Source organism: Bidens hawaiensis, unplaced genomic scaffold (assembly GCF_021521415.1).
Source record: "Bidens hawaiensis isolate Kalapana, Puna unplaced genomic scaffold, B.hawaiensis_p1.1 tig00018434_1, whole genome shotgun sequence".
NCBI lineage: Eukaryota > Viridiplantae > Streptophyta > Magnoliopsida > Asterales > Asteraceae > Bidens > Bidens hawaiensis.
In genome coordinates, this window is record NW_027492786.1 from 139,761 (window position 1) to 160,679 (window position 20,919).

A 20,919-nucleotide genomic window follows, 5' to 3' on the forward strand; every position below is an offset into this window, starting at 1 on the left:
CCCACGACGATAGGTTTGGTCAACCTATCCGAGGCGATGACCCAGGCGGCTGCGCCTGTTTCCCATGTTGGTTCAGTTGCTCATCCTGTTGAGTCAACTGTTCCAATTGTGTCGTCATCTCCGCCGGCTGTCAGTGCCATCTTCACCGCATCCTTCACTGAGCCGGCGGTGATTTTTTCTGCGGGCTCCTCCGCAGCGGCGGCCACGGTTGTGAGTTCACCTCCAGTGAGTTCACCTCCGATGGTCTCTACAGCGGCGGCTTCTACCATGCCTTCTCCGGCACCGGCGACTACCTCGTCCATGGCCGGTTCATCAGGTATGTTCAGGGTTGGGGCTTCTAGCCAATCTTTGCCTCCTTCCCATCTCTTTGACCTCTTGGATGGTATCCCTTAGGTTCAGGTGATGGGTTTGGTGGCTACCGGCCTATTACCGACCCTACAGGTGCGTGGGGTTCTTTTAGCCCATTATCCATTTTTATCATTTTTTCCTAACTGTTTTTTGTTTTTGCAGTTTTGGATTCCAATGAGGTGTACGCTCCACGGTGGAGTATCCGCCGGGGAACGACCCTCCGGACGGCTGCGGATTGCGTCGAGTGGGCGCGTCACGCAGCCCCAAGCGGTGCGTTGGGGGAGGCCATGTCTAGCTACCAAGAGGGTAGGCTAACGAATGAGCTCCGAATCCTCCTTGCCCGGATGCAGCCGCACGTCGAGTTGCTTTGTCGTGAAAACGACAAGTTAAAGACGGCGCGTAGCCTGGAAGTGGCTCAGGCGCGAGCAATCTGGGAGGAGAATAAGAGGCTTGCCGCCATTGCTGCAGAGGAGAAAGCCTTCAAGGACCTTGAGGTCGAGGTCCAGGCCAGGCATGAGGCTCGTTCCAAGGCTACCCAAGCTGTTAACGAACAGGTTAGGTTGGCTAAGGAAACTGCGCGGAACGCGACCGAGAGGGCCACCAAAGCTGAAGCCATTGCTGAGCCTCTGCGCGCCGAGAATGAGGAGCTTAAAGCCAAACTAGAGAGGCTTCAGCAGGCTCATGATGCTTTAGCCTTAGAAGATGCCAAGAAACTCCAAGAGCTCCTGGACCAGAAGGGTATGCTTGATCGCACTGAGCGTAAGCTGAAGGGCGTTGAAGAGGCTGCTGCGAAGGATGTGTTGCTTGCCAACCTTAACAAAAATGAAGCCGAACGCGCCCGTGATCAAGCTCAAGCTACCCTTCAGGAGGCTCTGACAAATAAGGAATGGCTTCTGCAAGAAGCGTTGCCTCAGGTATGCATAGCTTCATAATTTCTTTACGCTTTTCTTTATACTTAGAAAAGTTTTTGATATATATATATATATATTTGTAGGTTGTGCATCGGATCTTCACGAACACATCTTATGACGATGCCATGAGCGCAGCCCTCAACGCTTCTCATGAGGATGGGGAAAAGGCTGGTTTCCTGCTTGGTCTGGGGTTGTTGAGAAGGGCATCCCGCCTACCAACTTTCCTCTATATGACGAGGACACTGAAGCTGCCTACGACCAAGCAGTGAACCAGTATGCTGTCTTCCCGCATCCGGTGGTGGAGAAGGTGAACGAGATTGCTGCTGCTGATGATGGGCTAACTATTCTCAAGGCTTTCCTTGAACCGCCACAGCCAACTGATGGTGCGGGTTCAAGTGGATTTGGAGGGAGTGATCCTGAAGTTTGAACCTTGAGATCCCTTCCCACCATTAGGATAGATTTATATTTTTGTAGGCGGGTAGATACCCAACTATTCTTGTAATGTTTTAATTTTTATGGAATATAAATGTTTTGTTAATGCCTTGCCTTGTAAACCTTATATGTTTTGCTCATGCATATTTTAGTTTAACTTAGCAACTTTCTAAGTGTTTTGGATAAGTTAACCTGTCAACGTGGTAGATAATAAGTTCAAGTTTTGCTTCCTCTATCATGATTGTGCGGGTAAGATCGTCACTTTCACTTAGTAGGATGGCCAAACTTTACCTATATCTGACCTGCGTGAAGGTTTTCCTCATTTTTTCCTTAGAAATTTTTACCGTTTTTATGTTTATGCGGGTTTTGCCGCCTTCCACACGCAACTACTTACTTCTTTCCACACTTATTTATGCGGTGAATACCGGCATATCAGTGTGGAAAGTTCATAAGTATAAAGGTAAGGCTATCAACACAATGTGATAAAGGAGAATCATTTCCATTAGAAGTGGCTCTAGGCCTTTTCTTTACAAGTTTGGAATTGATCTACATGTAACATTTGCGTAATTGAGCTCCATTCCATGTTCTTGGGATGGGGGTGCCATCGAGCCTTTCGAGCCGGTATGTGCCCTTTTTCAAAACTTCTTTGATAATATATGGCCCTTCCCAGACGGGGCCCAGCTTTCCTGGGCGTTCTTGGTTCGAAGCCTCGTTGTTACGCAGTATGTAGTCTCCGACATTGAAGTTGCAGAGTTTTACCCACGTGTTGTAGTACTTTTGCATTTGTCGCTTGTAGTTCTCTTCACGCGCTGCGGCTAAGTCTCTTCGTTCTTCGGTTAGCATAAGGTCTAACCGTCTTTCCGCATCATTGTCTTCTGGTTGAGTCAAGAACCTTGGTGAGGGTAGACCAATTTCGACCGGGACCATGGCTTCAGTGCCATAGGTGAGGCTGAACGGGGTTTCTCCCGTACTTGCCTTTTTTAGCGTTCTGTTTGCCCAAAGGACGTGTGGAACTTCGTCCACCCAACCGGATCTATGTTCCAAGAGTCTTTTCTTTATGCCGTCGACGATGCTCTTATTTGCTCTTTCCACCTCACCATTACCCTGCGGGTGTGCCACTGAGGTAAAGGTGTGGGTGATTTGAAGTTCTTCCAGCCACTTTTGTAGCTTCTTGTCAGCAAAGTTGGTGCCGTTATCGCTCACCAAATTCTGTGGAAGTCCAAAACGACAAATAATAAATTCCCAAATAAATTTTTTGTTATGTTTTGCGGTTGTTTGGGCTAAGGGTTTTGCTTCTATCCACTTGGTGAAGTAATTGATAGCTACCACTAGGAACTGAACGTTCCCTGCTGCTGTGGGAAATGGGCCCGTCACATCGATGGCCCACTTCTGAAATGGCCATGAAGAAGTGACTGGAACAAGTTCATTTTTCGGGCGATGCGTGTTGGGTGCGTAGAGCTGGCAGGACCTACATTTTCTGATGTATGCCAGCGCATCCGTATGCATCCCCGGCCAAAAGTATCCCGCGTTGTTTAGCTTAGCTACAACTGCGCGTGGACCTGCGTGTACTCCACAGATGCCTTCGTGTACTTCCCTTAGGAGGTAATCAGCATCTTGGTCGTCCACGCATCTTAGGAGTGGGCCAAGAAAATTACGCCTGTAAAGTATGTCATCAACGAGTTGATAGTTCAGTGCTTTACAGCGTATCTTTCTTGCCTGTGCTTTTGACTCTGGTAGTATACCCGCCGCAAGGTAATATATGATTGGTGTCATCCACGTTTCCGTACCGGTTTGGATGACACAAATTTCCTTGTGCGGGACTGACGGTGCTACAAGGAGTTCAACGCGGATGTCCTTTCCCAAGTGGGTGAAGGCTAACGATGCAAGCTTGCTTAACGCATCCGCAGATTTGTTTTCGCTTCGCTTGATGTGCATGACTTTGCAATCGTTGAAATCGCGCATAAGGGTTTTTGCTTGTGCGAGGTACAGGGCCATTGTGTCGTTAACGGCCGTGTACGTCCCGTTTATCTGGTTGGCTATTAACATGGAATCCACGTGGGCTTTCAGGTTTTTCACCCCCATCTTCCGCGCAATTCTCAACCCGGCCAGGAATGCTTCGTACTCCGCTTCGTTATTCGTACTTGGAAAATCCAGTCGAATAGCGTAAGTGTACTCTTGGCCTGCTAGGTTGGTTAGCTTCAACCCTGCGCCTGAACCCTCGTTGTTGGCTGCTCCATCAGTGTAGAGTCGCCAGACACCATCAATGTCCTGTGCTGGAGAGGGTTGAGCCTCTTCCTGGCACTCTTTCTCCCGTGAAGCGGGGACTTCTTCAATAAAGTCGGCCAAGACCTGGCCTTTTATGGCTGGTCTTGGCTTGTACTTTATCGCATATTCTCCCAATTCTATTGCCCATTTGGCTAGGCGTCCTGATAACTCGGGTTTGCCTAGAACGTGTGCAAGTTTGAAGTTGGTGAGAATGGTGATTGGGTGACCTTAGAAATACCGTCTTAGCCTGCGTGAAGCCTGTACGAGCGCTAAGACTAATTTTTCCAAAGTAGAGTACCGGGTTTCTACGTCTGTTAAGACGCGGCTAACATAGTAGATGGGCATCTGGATGCCTTTTCGTTCTACTAGCAGGACTGCCCCGGTTGCTCTATCTGTGGCGGAGAGGTATAGGATTAACTCCTCCCCCGCTTCTGGTGCTGTGAGCGTTGGGAGTTCGATCAAGCGTGACCGAATCTCTTGAAAAACTGCTTCCGCTTTTGGTGTCCAGTGGAAGTGCGTTTTCTTTAAACAATTTCTCAATGTTGACACGAATGGGAACGACCTATCCGCATGATTCGCCAAAAAGCGGTTAAGTGCGACTAGTCGTCCATTCAGTGTCTGAGCTTGTTTGATGGTAGTAGGTGATTCCATTTTGATAATGGCTTCGACCTTTTCAGGGTTCGCTCTGAAGCCATCTTTGGTAACGATGACTCCTAAGAACTTCCCTTCTTCCATTCCAAAAGAACACTTGTTCGTGTTGAGCTTCATGTTTTTCTTTCTGAGCGTGTTGAAAGTTTCCTCGATGTCTTTCAACATCGCTTCTGGCTCAAGGCTTTTGATGACCAGGTCATCCATGTAAACTTCCAAGTTTCTCCCAATTTGGGCATGAAACTCTTTGTCCATCAGGCGTTGGTATGTGGACCCGGCATTCTTAAGTCCGAATGACATCATTTGATAACAAAACGTGCCATCGGGCGTCCGAAATGCGGTTTTGTCTTGATAGTCAACGGCCATGTGGATTTGATGGTATCCCTTATACGCATCAAGGAAGCATTTAAGGCGAAACGGTGCTAACGAATCTACCATAAGGTCAATTTCGGGTAACGGGTAACAATCTTTGGGGCATGCTTTGTTTAGTTCTTTGAAATCTATGCACATGCGCCATTGTTTGTTAGATTTCGGAACCATGACAGGATTTGCAACCCATGTTTGATATTTACTAACGCGTACGATGCCTGCGTCAAGGAGTTCATTGACTTGGGTTCTACACGCGTTAGCCTGTTCCGCTCCCATTACTCGACGCTTTTGTATGACCGGCGTAAAAGCCGGGTCACACTTGAGCTTATGCTCTGCTTTACTTCGAGGTACACCAGTCATGTCAGCTGGTGTTCACGCGAAGATGTCAGCGTTTTTCTGCAGTAAGCGTTTGAGTAAGGTGCGTGTGGGATCGGTGATTGTTGGACCAATGGTAACAGCCTGGTCAGGGTATTTGCCATTGAAGGCCCATTCTTCTGGTTCGGTAATGGTTGGTTTAGCCATCTTTGGTTTGGGTTTAGATGAGACAGATGCGATGCATACCTGGGGAATACCGGTGATCATCGCTACACCCTCAGCTGTTGGCCACCCCATCATGCCGTGGACTGAAGACACCACGGCATTGAATCTTGCCATCCCATCTCTCCCGAAGAGAATGTCGTATGTGTGGTGTGGCTTTCTCATTACGACGAAGTCCACGTATTCTGTGCGGGAGTGTTTCCCGTTCGTGAGAGTGACGGGGAAAGATAGGATACCCAGGGGGTGTTTGTGCTGCCATCGAACCCTTCCATCGAGGCGTAGACCGTTTCCAGGCGTTCTTTGTCTTCGTCGTTTAGCTTGTCGAAGAACTGCCTGTACATGACCGTTGACGAAGCGCACTTTAGCTTCCTTCCACGCACATGGTTCTGGACTAACAATTAGGGGGTTACAATTAGGGTTTATTATATTTGGTAATGTCTTGACTAACAAGTTAGAGTTAGTCTATATAAACCAAGTTATGGTTAGACATTATAGTGTGATGTGAGGTGTAACCAAGTTAGGGTTCATTCAAGAGGCACACACGAGATGTAACCGAGTCAGGGTTCATCTAGATGTAACCGAGTTAGGGTTCATCAAGAGTCAAACCGAGCTAGGGTTTGATAGATATTGTAATCAGTTTTTTGAGTCATATTTTCTGATTAATATAAATGAGAGTTAGTCGTTTATTCATGTTTGATTATCGATCCGGGACTTGAATTGGTATCAGAGCGGTTACGCTCTCGGTGTTTATCGATCAAAGACGTGATCGATAAGGAGGAGGATCATTTTTTGGAGAAGTCGTGATCGAAGTCACGATCCAGAAGGAAACCAGAATTTAATCGATCAAAGAAAAGGAGTGTCTTTTTGGGTTGTTCTTTGTATTGGTGGTTAGTCAAAGAAAAAGTGGAATTGAGTTATTCTAGGAAATTGATTTGGAGAACTCTTAAGTCTTAATTTGGTGATTTACGTGGCTAGCTCAAAATCAAAGAAGGTTCTAAATGTATTTATTGTTTCGTTGGCAGGAGGAATCCGAAGAAAAGAAGAAAGTCACCAGTGGGTTTATTTTTCTTACTTAGTTGAGTTATTTTGGGTAAACAAGTTGGTTTAACAATTATTGCTGGGTTTTTATTTGGATTGGACTAGTCGGTTCAATCGGAGTGTGTTTATATACGGGTTGAACGAGTTATGTTTTGACCAAGGATTTGAAAGATGTGCACATGTTTTGATTTGGGAACAAAAGATGATCAAGAAAAATTAATGTTCGCTCAATTAGATGACCGGGATCGCAACCAAAGGAGTGGTTATGGGTGTTCATACGACTGAGGGAATGGTCGGGGACAGGGTCACAGAGGTAGTCGAGTTCGGGGGAGCCGAAGAACAAATCTATGGATCAAGAAAAGTTCCGGGGAGATTAAGGCCAAGATGGTTGTGAAAACCGAGAAGGTCAAGTTCATGAGTCAAATCAAACAGAGCAAAAGAGACATGCTCGGAGTTGAAGAACCACCTATTTTGAGTGGGAAATTAGGGGGTGATTGTTGGAAGTAATTTCCAACTTAGTAGGCCCGTCATGTGTAGGTGACCGGATTGGACCTATTGGGCTCGTGAAATTCATTATTATGTAATGGGTTTATGGGATTACAATTAGGGTTTATTATATTTGGTAATGTCTTTGCTAACAAGTTAGGGTTAATCTATATAAACTAAGTTAAGGTTAGACATTATAGTGTGGTGTGAGGTGTAACAAGTTAGGGTTCATCCAAGAGACACACACGAGATGTAACCGAGTTAGGGTTCTTCAAGAGTCAAACCGAGCTAGGGTTTGATAGATATTGTAATCAGTTTTTTGAGTCATATTTTCTGATTAATATAAACGAGAGTTAGTCGTTTATCCATGTTTGATTATCGATCCGGGACTTGATAGGCGTGTTGGCAACTAAACTGTCTCCTTAACGCCATAATTTGGTTTTCCTGATCATAGGAGAACAGAGATAACAAGGCTAATTTGATAAACCACATGTTTAAAACTTGGGTATATATAATCACTGTTTTAAGGAAAGAAACAAAACACATTTGCTAGTAAACTTTTGAACAATTAAAAGCGAAAGAAACATAGACTATCGGTATTAATTTGGATTTATTTCCTCTAATTTCCTTCCAACTTAAAAACACACCTAATTAAAAAAAATTTCATTATTTTCCTCTCCCTTTCTTATTCTTCTCTCTCATTTCTTTTTCTTTCATTAGTTAAAAAACTCAAGAACAAGACGGAAGTTTTAACTTATACTTTTTATTAATTTATTCTATTAGAATTTGGTCCTAAAAATTAAAAACATCTTTACTACCATAATTGCATTTGCGTCAGAGTAGGGGCAAATCCCCACGATTTAACCTACGCCTATTTCCCCCATGAGTTTTGACCAAGGGTTGTGGACGTAGAGGGGGCGTCTCTCCCCCATCCACCTTAGTGTTAGCCACAGTGTTTTGAAACCAGGCCCGGCCGGTCGGACCGGTCTGACCGGGACCCAGTCACTATACCGGGCCGGGTTAGGGTATTGGGCCGTTTTCTAAAAACCCGGCCGGGTTTGATGGGTGGCGGTCGACCCGGACCTGGTGACCCGCCGGACGAACCGGCCAAATGCTTATTTGATCAGAAAAGAAAAGAAATCGGATAAAATAAAACACCGTTAACCTGTTCTTCCTTGCCGCCATCTCACTTCGCCACTGGTCGGTCATACTCAAGGAATTTTTCGGCGATGAAGATGTTGTATGATGAATATTGGCAAAGATGTGTAGTGATGAATGTTTAACGAAGATCTGACAAAAACTTACCGGAAGATGGTGTGATGTTCATGATGTAAACCCTAAAAAGATATTGAAGACAATCTTTGTTATAGAGGAGCCGGTTGTGGACTTCAAAGTATATTAAATTCCTTATATTTATAACCCTTTTATTTATAAAATTACACTTTTTACCCTGAAAATCATAATTTTATTTAAGTTAGTCCTATATTTTGGATTTTTAGATTAGAAAGTTTCATGAAAGTTAGTTATTTTTATGTATACTTATAATTTATATATGTATATATATATATATATATATATATATATATATATATATTATAGTTATGACATCATCCGGGTCAAACACCGGTCCGCCCTCCCGGTTCGGTCCGACCATTGACCCGGTAAGGCGTCCGGGTCGACGTTCGGGCCGGGTCTGAAAACATTGGTTAGCCATGTTCTGAACCATCACAAGCCACTGTGGCGCCGCCTTCCTACTAGTTCTTTGGCTAATCAGGTTAATGACCAAGAGGGCTCAAAAAGGTAGGTTCCAACTCAATTTTAGTGACTCATCTTTTTTTTCTTTTTATTTATAAATATCTTGATTAACTAACGTATTCTCTTGTTTTTTTATGATTGATTAGTTAATGTCCAACTGTCTAGTTGATATCACTTTTTGATTAACTAACCCTTACATAGCACATAGTCTTCTGATACATAGTTAGTATAAGATTTGACGATCTCACGTTTATACTGCAAGAGAACTAGCGAGCGAATGAATAACTTAATTTAGATACATAACTTTTGATCTGTTTATAATTAGATACCTTATAAAATATGGACATTAACGAAGGTTTGTTCCACAGGCAATTTAGCTATATGTAGTTGCTCAACATCGTAACGTCAAGCCCTATTTGACTAATCATAGGTGTGTATTCGGAGTTTTGACGATTTTCTTTTTCTCAAATTTTATCAATTTTGTTTTGATTGTAAAAATGCGTCAATGGTGAATTTATTTGCCCTTTAGACAGTCAACTTTTGTTTCTTAATATTCTGGCATATATTTTCCTTATAAAAGAACATTTTTAACCTCACTTTACCTCAATTTGTCTTTGATATTGTGTTTCCGTCTTACCTCAATTTCCGGAAAATGTTTTTCTTTGACAAAATTATTGTCTCGGTTTTTTTTTTTTTTGAATGGCAAATTGGCTATTTCTTAAACTCCTAAACACCTATATATACATAACACCACCACAGCCCAGGTTCGATCCTGGGCATCCACCAAAATTATTGTCTCGGTGCTAGCTTCACTTAAATCGAGTAAAACTTAAATCATTTGAAAGATTTTGGACCGTTTTGGTTTCAATGCCATTGAAATCGTGAAGCTTCAGTTTAGATGCCAATATCTATAAATGGTGCTAATCGATGTTTTTCAAGCTAAAGTTGATTATAACCTACCACGGAAATTATCTTATTTCTCAACCACCATACCTTATTCTATAAAGCCGCCTAACATTATGACTACGTTTGAGTAACATTACAATTTATACATGGCAAAACCTTTTATCAGCGCAATAATCTTAACTGTTCTAAAAGTCATATGTGGCCAATTTCAACTCAATTCAGCTATGAGTATTTAAACGGAAAGGAAGCATATTAAATGGGTCATTAGAAACATAGTCAGATGTAATAAAACCTTCTAAATCTCCTTTCTTAACTTTATTAAAGGTTTAGACTTTTGATTAATGATTATTATCATATAAAGATGGACATGAAGTCATATTTCGTAATATTATTCATGTGATATATATCAGAATAATAATTGTTAATGATTCTATAAAACCCAACTTGATTCATAGAAACTTTTTAACCGTTACCCTGGTTTTAAAAGAGTACACCTATGCCTGAGGCGACCTTTGGCACACAACTCTTCAATTTTGTATGTTTAAGGCGTGAGCCATGGGCAATTGGGGCATAGCCGATGAAGGGTTTTTAGGTTGTACACACATGTAACTATATGTAAAATCTTACATAAAAGTTATTTACAGCTACATTTTGAATGGGGGATACAAATAACCTATGATATTCCGATGACCCTATAGGTCTGGTGATATGATATCCTCTTACAAATGTGAGATGGTGGGATTTTGTTAAAAAAAAAGGACCTACAATACATTAAAAAGAGTTAAATAACCACTTTGCACCTTGAATACAAAACCCGGTTCACTTTTACGCTTTACACCTAGGTTCTAGACCCTCTTTCCAAGAGGGTTTTAAACACATTATGAACCATTCCACTGCCTAAGACGCAGAATCTAATACGCGGTCCTATATCATGTTTTACAACATATCTTAAAACTCATAAACCAAAATATAAGTGCATTCAGGTATAAACAAACATGTTTGTTCAATCATCATTACCAGAATCTTGATCTTCATAAGAAGATTTGTCTTCCTTAGGTTGTTGTTCATGGTACCCTGCTTCCAATTTCATCTTCTTTTCTTGTTTCTTTTGCATTTTCTTTTGGCGTTTCAAACGTTTTTTTGCAGTGCGGTCTTCTGCTGCTTTTAATCTTTCTTCCCTGCGCTTATTATACTCGGCCACCTGTTTTCTTTTTTTGAAGTCAACGTCCATTCTTGCAAGCCGGTCTTGCTCTTTCCGTCTCATCTGTCGATACTGTTCCAAAAAATAACTACTCAGATGACATTCAATAATCAAATATAAATAAACACCAAAAAGTTTATTTACAACAAGAAGATGATCTAACTTTACACTCAACCTTTTGTATCAAGTAAGCCTGCCATAATTTATTCAACCCTTTGGTTGTTTTGACCAACTTGAACCCCCAAAGTACATGAGGCGCATCTTTTTAAAACCATGCATGCATCATGTTTTAAAGTTAGTTCAAGAAAAGATGCAAGAAACACACATCAAATTGTTGAACAATTATCCATTAATGATAACTAGAGAGGCAATCGTTCCGGTTCATGGGCCCACACTTTGTCATTAAGACTGTGCATTGATTTGCAGAAATTGAGAGTGGTCCGGTGAGCCCGTCGGATTTGCAGAAATTGAGGAGTTAAGTTGAGATTTGGGGATGATAGAGTGTTTTGGCTGAGTGATGAATTTGGTGGATTCGGTTTGCGATATCAAAGAAAACATTTCCCGGAACACCTATTCCAAACCTGAGTTTGTTTTTGAGTGGAACCGGTTGGTTCCGAAGAAGGTTTCTTTTGTGGCATGGCGGGCTGGCCTAGGCCGGCTACCAACTCAGGCTGCTTTGATAAGAAGAAATATCCTGGTAAGTTCAAATCTTTGCCCGATTTTTGGTGATTTAGAGGAGTCGCTGGAACACGTTTTTATTTCGTGTGGCTTGGCTCAATCAATGTGTGTCGTGATCTCAATGTTTGCATTTTTCTTGTTCAGCTTTCGGGATTTGTTGGAGCTTCACAAGTTCTCAACATTTTCTAAAGACAAAGCCAAGCGGTTCGTCTAATAGCGGCGTGGTGCTTGTGGAAGAAAAGGAGTGCCCTCGTTCATAGTGGGGTTCCTATCGAGCTTGATTGAAGAAGTTAGGGTTTCCTTTGGGTAAAAATAGGGGTATAATGAGGAGCCATTATCCATTCACAAACAATGGTGGCTGTGCGTTATATTCATATATGTTAGGGCTCAGCACAGTATTGGATTATTGATTTTAGAGCTCTAAAATAAAATGAGAACGTTATCAGCTTTTAACAAAACATAGACAACACTGATTAACAATAACATTGTAAGAAGGATTAAAAACCTGACCTGATGAAAGTCTCCGGAGCCAGAACCAGCGGAGCTACGGAGGTATTATTAACACGAACTGGGACGCAATCCAATATACGACGGAGCTTAACCTCCAGGTCCTCCTCTTCCTGATTAGGCCTAGTGTATTCAACCACAGCTGTAGATTAATGGCGTGGAGGAAGGCTGGAGGAGGAGATTGTTGTTTTATCCGACGAATATACAATCTGCAAGTCTCCACCCGCCGAAGGTCTACCTGAACTCGACATCGGAATATCGCCGGAATTTTTTTTCTAGTTTTGGAAAATTGGGAAGGGATATTTGGGATTTTGCTTATTTTATTATAACTTCTAAATTATAAATTCTAATTGTGTTTGTGGGACGGTTAGCCTTAGCCGGGTGACTACTGAGGAGTTTTCTCTTACATTAAGGGTGTGTTTGAGATTCCTTATTTTAATTGAAAAGGACTTATTGTGATAAGTAGAAAAGAACTTATGGATTTATAATAAGGAGTTTTAAAAAAGTGTTTGGATTAATAAAAGATAATAAGTTATTTTTTAAAAAGTGTTTATTTAACTTATTGATGGAAAATGACCAAAAAAGACACTTTTATATTAGTGAATAAGTTGTTTTTAAAAAGTGTTTGGGTGGAATGAAAGGGTGGAATGGGTATTTTAAACATATAACGAGATAAGTTACCATATCCCAACTTATTCAAAACCCATTTTTTAGCCTTATGAATAAGGAGAAAGTAAAAAGGCCTTATTGATTCCCAAACGCTATATAAACATAAAATTAACTTATTTATCCTATATAAGTCATAAGGAGAGAAAAATAAGGAATCCCAAACACACCCTAAAGATAACTTATAGACGCTTAAAGGGTTTTGTACAATTTGGTTAGGTCAGCTGGTGATGAGTCCGGTCACCTTTAGCCATTGGTCACCCCGTAAAAAATACCTAAGCATTCTATGTTTGTTGGTCGTTAAAAATAAGTTATAATTTATGACTTATATAAATATATTATAAAAATGTTAAATAAGAAATTCATCTTGTACTGTTGGGCCACTAATTCAAACTCTGCATGCATCCTAACGCATGCATCCTAACGTCCACATTTTCCATCACTTTAAAGTCCATCCATTAAATTTAGATGTTAAATGTAACGATATTTCGGTAAATTTGCTATCGTTTAAATATTTATATTAAAATCATATCCACCTCCATCACACCATCCCAACTCTGCAAATTTTCCTTTCCCTTGAGATCTATTGATCCAACAAATCATGGCAAATTAGAAAAACGATTTCAATCGTAAATTAAGACAAAAAATAGATAAATAAATATAAGAATTGCCTCATCAGTATAATCGATGTCGGGCCATTAAATAGTCGGCATAATCTTTATTTTCTTGTCAATAAGAAACTGTTTAATTACTTAGAAACATAATCTGTGTATTAATTAGGCGTATTGAGTTGAGATGCAACAATTGGGAACGAATTCATGATGTCGAGTTTCATTTCATCGCCGAATTAAGATGCCTCATTTTTGTGGAGTAATTCCGCCGCTTGCAAGTCAATTTGAGATTCAAATTAAGTTGATTAGAAACATGATTTACGGAACAATTAGGTTATATATATATATATATTAGAGAGAGAGTGAGTGATGTCCGCGGAAGAAGCGTCCCGGCGACTTTGAGTTTGAAGGAGATCTAGTCAGACGTTGTTGGTTGTGATTGTGACACACGACCTTTATAAGACTCATTGTACTAATGTAATATGGGTTTATCATGTAATCAACTATTATGAGAAACAACGTACTGATATCTTACTCTAAAAACTCAAGAAATTAATGTATTATGTTGTGTTAAAAAATATAAGTTTTAGCGCGTAGAGAATTCTGCGTAAAACGGAGACTGGCAGTGACTCGGGTGAGGTTAAAAGTCCAAAAATATTCCTAACATCGAGAGTGACCTGAAAAATTAAATATTTAGTAAAATTAATAATAGATCGTAAACACAATTTTAGAGGTTTCAGTTCGCAAATATTCCTTATACCTTCCCACATATCTCAACACATTCCAACACAAACCGTCACTTACCTCTCTCCCTCGCTCACCCATTTCGGCCACCACCACCCCCACTCCTCCCTATTTATTCCATTTTGATCAAAACTCTTCCATTCCACTATTAAAACCTTAAGTGTAATCCAAAAATCAAGAAGTTAGAAACAAGTTAGGATGATTTAAGCCCTAAACACACACTTAGAGACTTACCAAACTTATCTTATCCATTTCTCTCAAACCCTAAGGAAAACCCAAAACCTAAAATCTAGTTATTTCAAGTTTTGGTGCAAAACTATTGTTATTGCATCTTAAAAACATTCAAACAAAGCTCAAACACCCAAACAAATGTGAAAATGGAAGTTTGATGAAAATGAGTGTGTTAGTCGTGGTGGTGTGTGTGGGTGGGTGGGGGGAGCCGAACCAAACCCACATATCTAACTATCTATATAATTGCCTACCATAAAATTCTATGTGTCGCTCTCAGGTTGTTCTCCTCATTCTCTAGAGCCACCGGATTGCTTGATTTATAAATGGAGTCTCCTCATGCATTTGACCCGAATTCGCGGGTATGGGTCTCACCAAACCCGGATAGTATTTAAATGGGTTATAACATCTCATTTATTTGTAAAACTATTTTAAAATCAAACAATAATTTTCGCGGGTCATGAGCCTCACCAAACCTAGATAGCCCTCAAATGTGTTATAAGATCTCATTTATTGATAAACACCTTCACCATCAAACCCTAATTTAATTTATCTGCTTTGCATGTTCTCCGTTGTTGATCTATCATCTCCATCGTCGGTTAACTTCCGATACTACCTACCATTGTCAGCTACATCAACGCCCCTTTTTTCATTAGACAAATATTTGTGTTCATGTTTGTATATTTTAAAAAATCAACATGCTTTGCTATTGGTGGGATATACTGAGTACGATGATGATGATGATGATGATGATTTGTATATTTTAAAAAATCAACATGCTCGTGTTCGTTTATGTTTGTTCGTTAAAAATCTAAAAAACCTAAACATCTCAACTGATAAAACCTAAACATTAAAAAATATAATAACAAACTAATATATGTGTATTAAAGTAAAACAGAACTACGTTAAAAAATAAAATAAATCATTATAAAATAGCAAAACGATTAAAAACAAAACTTTAAATAAACCCCCGTAACACGGGAGGATCAAACTAGTACGTACATACACACATACATATCACTTCCATTTTCATATTTGTTGAGTTTGGTTTGATGATTATTGAATTTTAAGTAGGGGTGTTCAAAATTTGATTCGAATTCGAAACATTCGAAATTCGACTCGATTCGAATTCAAATATAAATATTCGAATTCGAATTCAAAATATTCGAATTCGATTCGATTCGTATTCGAGTATAGTAATCGAATACGAATCGAATACGAATTCATGATTTCTTATTCGATTCGATTCGAAATTCGAATTCAAATTATATAATATATTAATATATATTTAAGTTATTAATTTTGGTCAAATTCGTAAATAATAAATGTTCAAAACATAATAATTAAGCCCAATAACCTGTACTGATATTTCTTAATTTTGCTAATACTTAATTTTGAACTTATTATCATGTGGTATTGTTGCTACTTTAAACTTATATTTATGTGTTTTACATTGATGATTATGGTTTTTTGAAGTTTTTGACATATGTGAACTTGAATCAATTCGAATTTATTCGAATTCGAGTTTCAAATACGAATAGAATCGAATTTCGAATATGGGAGATCATACGTATACGAATACGAATCGAATAATCCAACTTTTAAACGAATACGAATCGAATACGAATAGTAGCATAAAAAATAAATTATTCGAATTATTTGATTCGATTAACTTGAAAATTCGTTATTCGATTTGATGAACACCCCTTAAAATAAGAGATAGAAAGTGAAGATATATAATTTTAAGAGATTAAAATGGATTCTAAAGGGAGCAAGTGAAGATATATATGTATATTACATTATAAAGAATATAGGCACCTGTTCAACTTCCTAGCCGTAACATTTATTACCCCATTCACCGGCGGCGACATTCTCCATCGTTTTCTGGCGGACTTCAATTATTATCAATATGCAATCAATTGAACTAAATGCAATCATAATACCTATTCAATTGAATCAAACACATGATCTGTATTACACGTTTCACAATTCAATCGTCTATGCCTGTTTCACCCCCCCAACCCCCATGATTATATAAGTAATAATGCGTTGCTATCTCAATCGAATTGGTTCTCACCATCATCCGATTAGGGGATTATGTCGATAGAATTTTGAGGGGTACCATGGCCAGCGTTTTTTACCCTAGGTAATCTAATCAACTTCTAATTCCATTGTAATCAAAGTCGAATGTTCTAATAGCTTGGAGTTCTTCAGGTACCTGCTAATTATTGATGTTATTATAAAATCCAAATTCATGTGGTGTGGATCTTGTACATGAAAAATTCATAGCGAAGATGAGGTTAGTTTTTGATCTTGCCTCTAATGAAACTGGTCAAATTTTCTATTCTTTTATTGTATTGGTATGAGTCATAACTAAATTTAAGAAACCGCTACACTTGATGCGAGCTTTTTAGTTTTCAGTTTCTTTTCGTTTTAACGTATTTTGGCAGATTTTATTTTTTAAATGCACTGCAAGACAATATGGCTTCGGATATAGGACTTGTAGTAGAGCCTCAAAAGCATACTTATGCTTCCATGGTTTGCAGTTCTTTTTTGATTTTTGTATGCAGTGATTTACATGATATTTCATTTAATTGTCTTTAAATTGATTTTATTATCATTATTCTTGGAAGTTGCATGCTGTTAGAGGGCATGTTGCACCATTAGCACATAGAGAACGGCCTATCACAAAGCATACAGTTTTTTCAGAGTTGAATCATACGGCCGATCCGCCTGGACATTGGACGGTTGCAGCGTCATTGAGGCAATGGATGACACGTCTGATGTCAATGATGAAGGTGCATTTTTAATTTACTTGACTCAAAAAACTTTTATATTCTTTTAACTAAATAATATACATCATTGACATCTTTCGAGCTTCGGCGTTTCAAGCTCTATTTCCAAATCTCAAACTCCGCTCATGGGTTGTTTTTTCAAGTTCTAGGAGTTAATTATCTCTTTGTTTTTTCAATTCACTAAATAACAAATTTTAAACTTGGATATATTTCATTTAGCACCCTTTAATCCTTGATGCCTTATAAAGCTATTTCTTCTTTTTGTTTGTTTGATTTTTTTATTTTATCTTATTATTATTATTTTTTTTGCAGAAAGCAATGTTCTCAGTTATTGATTCAATTATTAGCCTAATGAAGAAAGTGGACTATGAAGAAAAAGCTGCTCATGGTACTCCAATATTATGTTTATGGTGAATGGACTAAACAAGATTTATTTGAGCTCAAGCCCGATAACTAAACTAGATTTATTTGAGGCTCAAGCTCAGCTCGAGCTCAAAAAAGCTCGCCAAATTACGAGCTTTTTATTGATCCGAGCTCGAGTATCAAATGCGTGCTAAATATATCAAGAAACTGAAGATAATAAATGAACTTAATGAAAACCATCCATGTCCTAAAAGTATCAAGAAAGTGAATATAAATGGCAAACAAGTGTGTCAAATCTGTGCTAAAAATATCAAGAAAGTCACAATAAAATGTCTGCAAATTGAAAGTCATAAATGCACATTTTCGGCCTTTGTTTAATTAAATATTTTTCTCGGTTAAAACCGAAACCAAGCCGAGTTCAGGTAATTTCAAACTGAATTGGAAACTAGGTTCAAATTTTGGTTAGGTTAGATTTTATTTTAGTTTAAATCAGATAACACTCTTATGGTTTCTTATATAGCTACTCTTATATGTTGGTGTTTTCATTTAATTTAGGCACAACCATTACTTGCAGGCAAGAAATACGTCAGTTTGGATAATGAAAAACTATCAGAGCAGTTGCCTTCTTTATAGCAGCTATTATACCGCCTTATGGCCTGCAAGGTCGGTTACCTTCTCCGTTACAGGTGGCAGGTCACTGGGCTGGTGGATTGGGTAATGAATTTAAGTTAAATTGGATTTTTTGTTGTGGATGGTGACGGTCCGGGTTGTCTAACTGCTATTAAAGACTTAACATACTAATACAAAAACAAACAAAAATAGTCCCAAGGTTGTATGAACAATTCAAATGACTTTGAACTTATTTGATCAGTTAAAAGATAAAATATAATCCAATTCAACGCATATGTCTACTTTTAACCATTATTTGTTTATTAACTAGACTGGTTATATTAGATTGTGTAAAATGACAGAACTTAAATAATTATTATTAGGGGTGTGTATGGGTTGGTTTGGGTCGGGTTTAGGCCAAACCCATTACCATAACCGATATGTCGGTTAATCGATAACCATAACCATAACCGATCCATTATGGCAGTTTCGGTTAATCGGTTTTGAAGGTTATTGCGAGTCGGTTAACCATGACCAAAACAATGTAATTGAGCCTAAAACTTTGATATTAAATATTACCAAAAATAAAAAATTAAAATAGCATGACATATAGTTCAACAAAATATATAATCCATAATATTTAAATCATATAGTAAAAAAATGAGAGTATTATTAGTGTATTACCTTCTTTAAAATCTCCAAATTATCAACAACGTGTTCTAATTATACTTTACAAAGTTGAGAATCTTGTAAATGGGGCGGCTCGGTTATGGCGGATTTGAAATTATCTTTAACCAAAACCGACCCGTATTTGGCGGTTTTCAAAAATTCATTAAACCGACCCACTGGTTATCGGTTAAAATAGGTTCGCTCATGGTTCGGTTAACGGTTATGACGGTTAATATGCACACCCCTAATTATTATTGTTACTTGGTTTGAATCGAATGTGGATTTTTAAACCAAATTACCAACTTGATTTTGGTATAAAATCAAACCAAAAATCAAATATCTAACTACCATTTTTTTTCATTTTACATGCATGCAGATCTCAACAGAAGGTGAGAAGAATATAACTATTAAAATGACAGACAATCAAGAGGGTGTGTTGGCAACTGGAGGTGAGTGTTTGTTTATAATCATCATAAATTATATTGAATTTATTTTTAGGGGATATTAATTGATTATAATTGGTTTTAAATGAAGTTGACGCCGATGTTTTGATATTACAACTATTACATGTGAGGCCATGACAGGTTTATCTTTTTTTGTTCAAAAATTGATTTAATGGGGATTTTGTTGACCGAGGATCATTTTCGGCTGAGGTTATTATCACACAGTTTGCATTCAAGTGTATGTCACCATCATGGTAAAAGTTTCCCATCTGCTTAAACATTTTTTCCATTCAAGCAATTGTATCGACTTATATAACTTTACCAGCTATAAATCTTAATTGTGGAAAACACTTAAGCAAAAGCATGAAGAAAATCTGTGGGATATTTGCAGAAGTTTTCTGTTATTTACTATTAGCCCATGCTTTAAGCAATAAGATATTGTCTTTAATTGTGGACTTTTTAGCACTGATGGTTTGAAGCTCCGATACTAGAGTAATTGATATGTATTGTGAGCCCCCATATGAAAGGTATGTATGTTTTTCTACGTTTATTTTGTATTTTAGTCCAGAAAGCTGTATTTATTGGTACTAATATCATATCATTATGTTATGTTAATATGTTATAGGTTTGATGTGTGAGATACTATGGAGTGATCCATAACCCAATCCCGGCGGAGGACCGAGCAAGCGCTATGTAGGTCTCTTGTTTGGTGGAGATGGAACAAAAAGGTTTCTAAAGGATAATAGTACATGCCAATCATATATACTTTCTCTTCCAAATTACTGAAACAATGTAATCTAATATTGTTTTTCGTTATAACTGTTAGGCATTGACTTTTAATATTTGTAATTATCTGTAAAAACTATATTGGTGTTGCGGATAGGAAACAAATGTGCTTTTATTTGATTAGAAGCTCCAACATCGGAGCATAAAATAGTCACATTTTCAGCCCTTCTTAGGTTTTTCACCTTTATATATATTCTCTTTTGTTTTAAACCATGCAAATGTTTTTTATAATTTCTAAATTATCTTATTTTTGTGAAACCTTCAGCCACACCTGATGTGAAGCCAACGTCATGCACAACAGTTATATGTGCATTTTTAGTTAGTGGTTATTGAAAGTGGTGAACTCAGGTCCGGCAAGTTCAGGTTACGGTTACCTTCTGGTCAAAACACGTCTATTCAGAAAAGGGCTATTTTGGTTCTGGTCGAGACATGTTTGACTATCTTACTTAATGGGCTTAACCGGTGTATGTTCTACCCAAACTACATTAATTTGAGAAAAAAAATTAAAACATGAATCAAGTCGAAGAGTGTTTAATGTGTAACTTTTACATCATTTTTGTTAACAAAAATCAGATAAAAGTTCTTGCCATCTGTAACTTATGAATTTATTGACGTGTGAGTAACAAAAAAATGCATTTTTTAAATTTTGGGATGATGGTATTCGCTTTGTTTTGTACTAAATAATGAATGAAAGACCAAAATTGGGAAGAAGATAGCACAATAGCACTCATTAGCGAAACGTTTGTATCGGACTTCCAAATTTCACAGCAGACTGCATTCTTTCATTTTTTCAAGTACTAATTCAAGTTTTGCTTTATCTAATTGCACTTAAGGAAACATTATAGAAATGAGTTTTATATTATGTGTTTAGCAGTGTAGTATGTGTATGTAATTGTATGTTGGTATGTAAAGTATATCATTTGA

At 38.4% G+C, this 20,919-nt stretch overlaps 1 protein-coding gene and 1 pseudogene across 3 annotated transcripts; one reads left to right on the plus strand and one right to left on the minus strand.

Annotated features, from left to right (window-relative positions):
- Positions 1-10,623: 10,623 nt before the first annotated feature.
- On the minus strand, positions 10,624-12,332 carry LOC143556099 (uncharacterized; annotated as a pseudogene).
- A 4,120-nt stretch (positions 12,333-16,452) lies between these two features.
- LOC143556100 (uncharacterized) lies at positions 16,453-19,899 on the plus strand. 3 transcript variants are annotated; one of them, XM_077045519.1, is made up of 5 exons: positions 16,794-16,868; positions 16,964-17,128; positions 17,438-17,513; positions 18,063-18,151; positions 19,835-19,899. In XM_077045519.1, the coding sequence occupies exons 1-4, from the start codon at positions 16,812-16,814 to the stop codon at positions 18,119-18,121; spliced, it is 357 nt and encodes a 118-aa protein (XP_076901634.1). In that variant the 5' UTR covers positions 16,794-16,811; the 3' UTR covers positions 18,122-18,151; positions 19,835-19,899. The 3 variants fall into 3 exon arrangements, 2 of the variants coding, with proteins under 2 accessions (XP_076901634.1, XP_076901633.1); XM_077045518.1 differs by lacking the exon at positions 19,835-19,899 and having other exon boundaries at positions 18,063-18,562; XR_013139318.1 differs by lacking the exons at positions 16,794-16,868; positions 19,835-19,899 and adding an exon at positions 16,453-16,629 and having other exon boundaries at positions 17,438-18,562.
- The last annotated feature ends 1,020 nt before the right edge of the window (positions 19,900-20,919 follow it).

What these genes read in the sequence shown, in the direction of transcription:
- LOC143556100 (XM_077045519.1), top strand. Translation starts at nt 16,812, where the DNA reads ATGGCTTCGGATATAGGACTTGTAGTAGAGCCTCAAAAGCATACTTAT. An exon ending in GTCTGATGTCAATGATGAAG is followed by an intron (nt 17,129 to 17,437) that starts GTGCATTTTTAA and finishes TTTTTTTTGCAG; the next exon opens with AAAGCAATGTTCTCAGTTAT. An exon ending in TGAAGAAAAAGCTGCTCATG is followed by an intron (nt 17,514 to 18,062) that starts GTACTCCAATAT and finishes CATTACTTGCAG; the next exon opens with GCAAGAAATACGTCAGTTTG.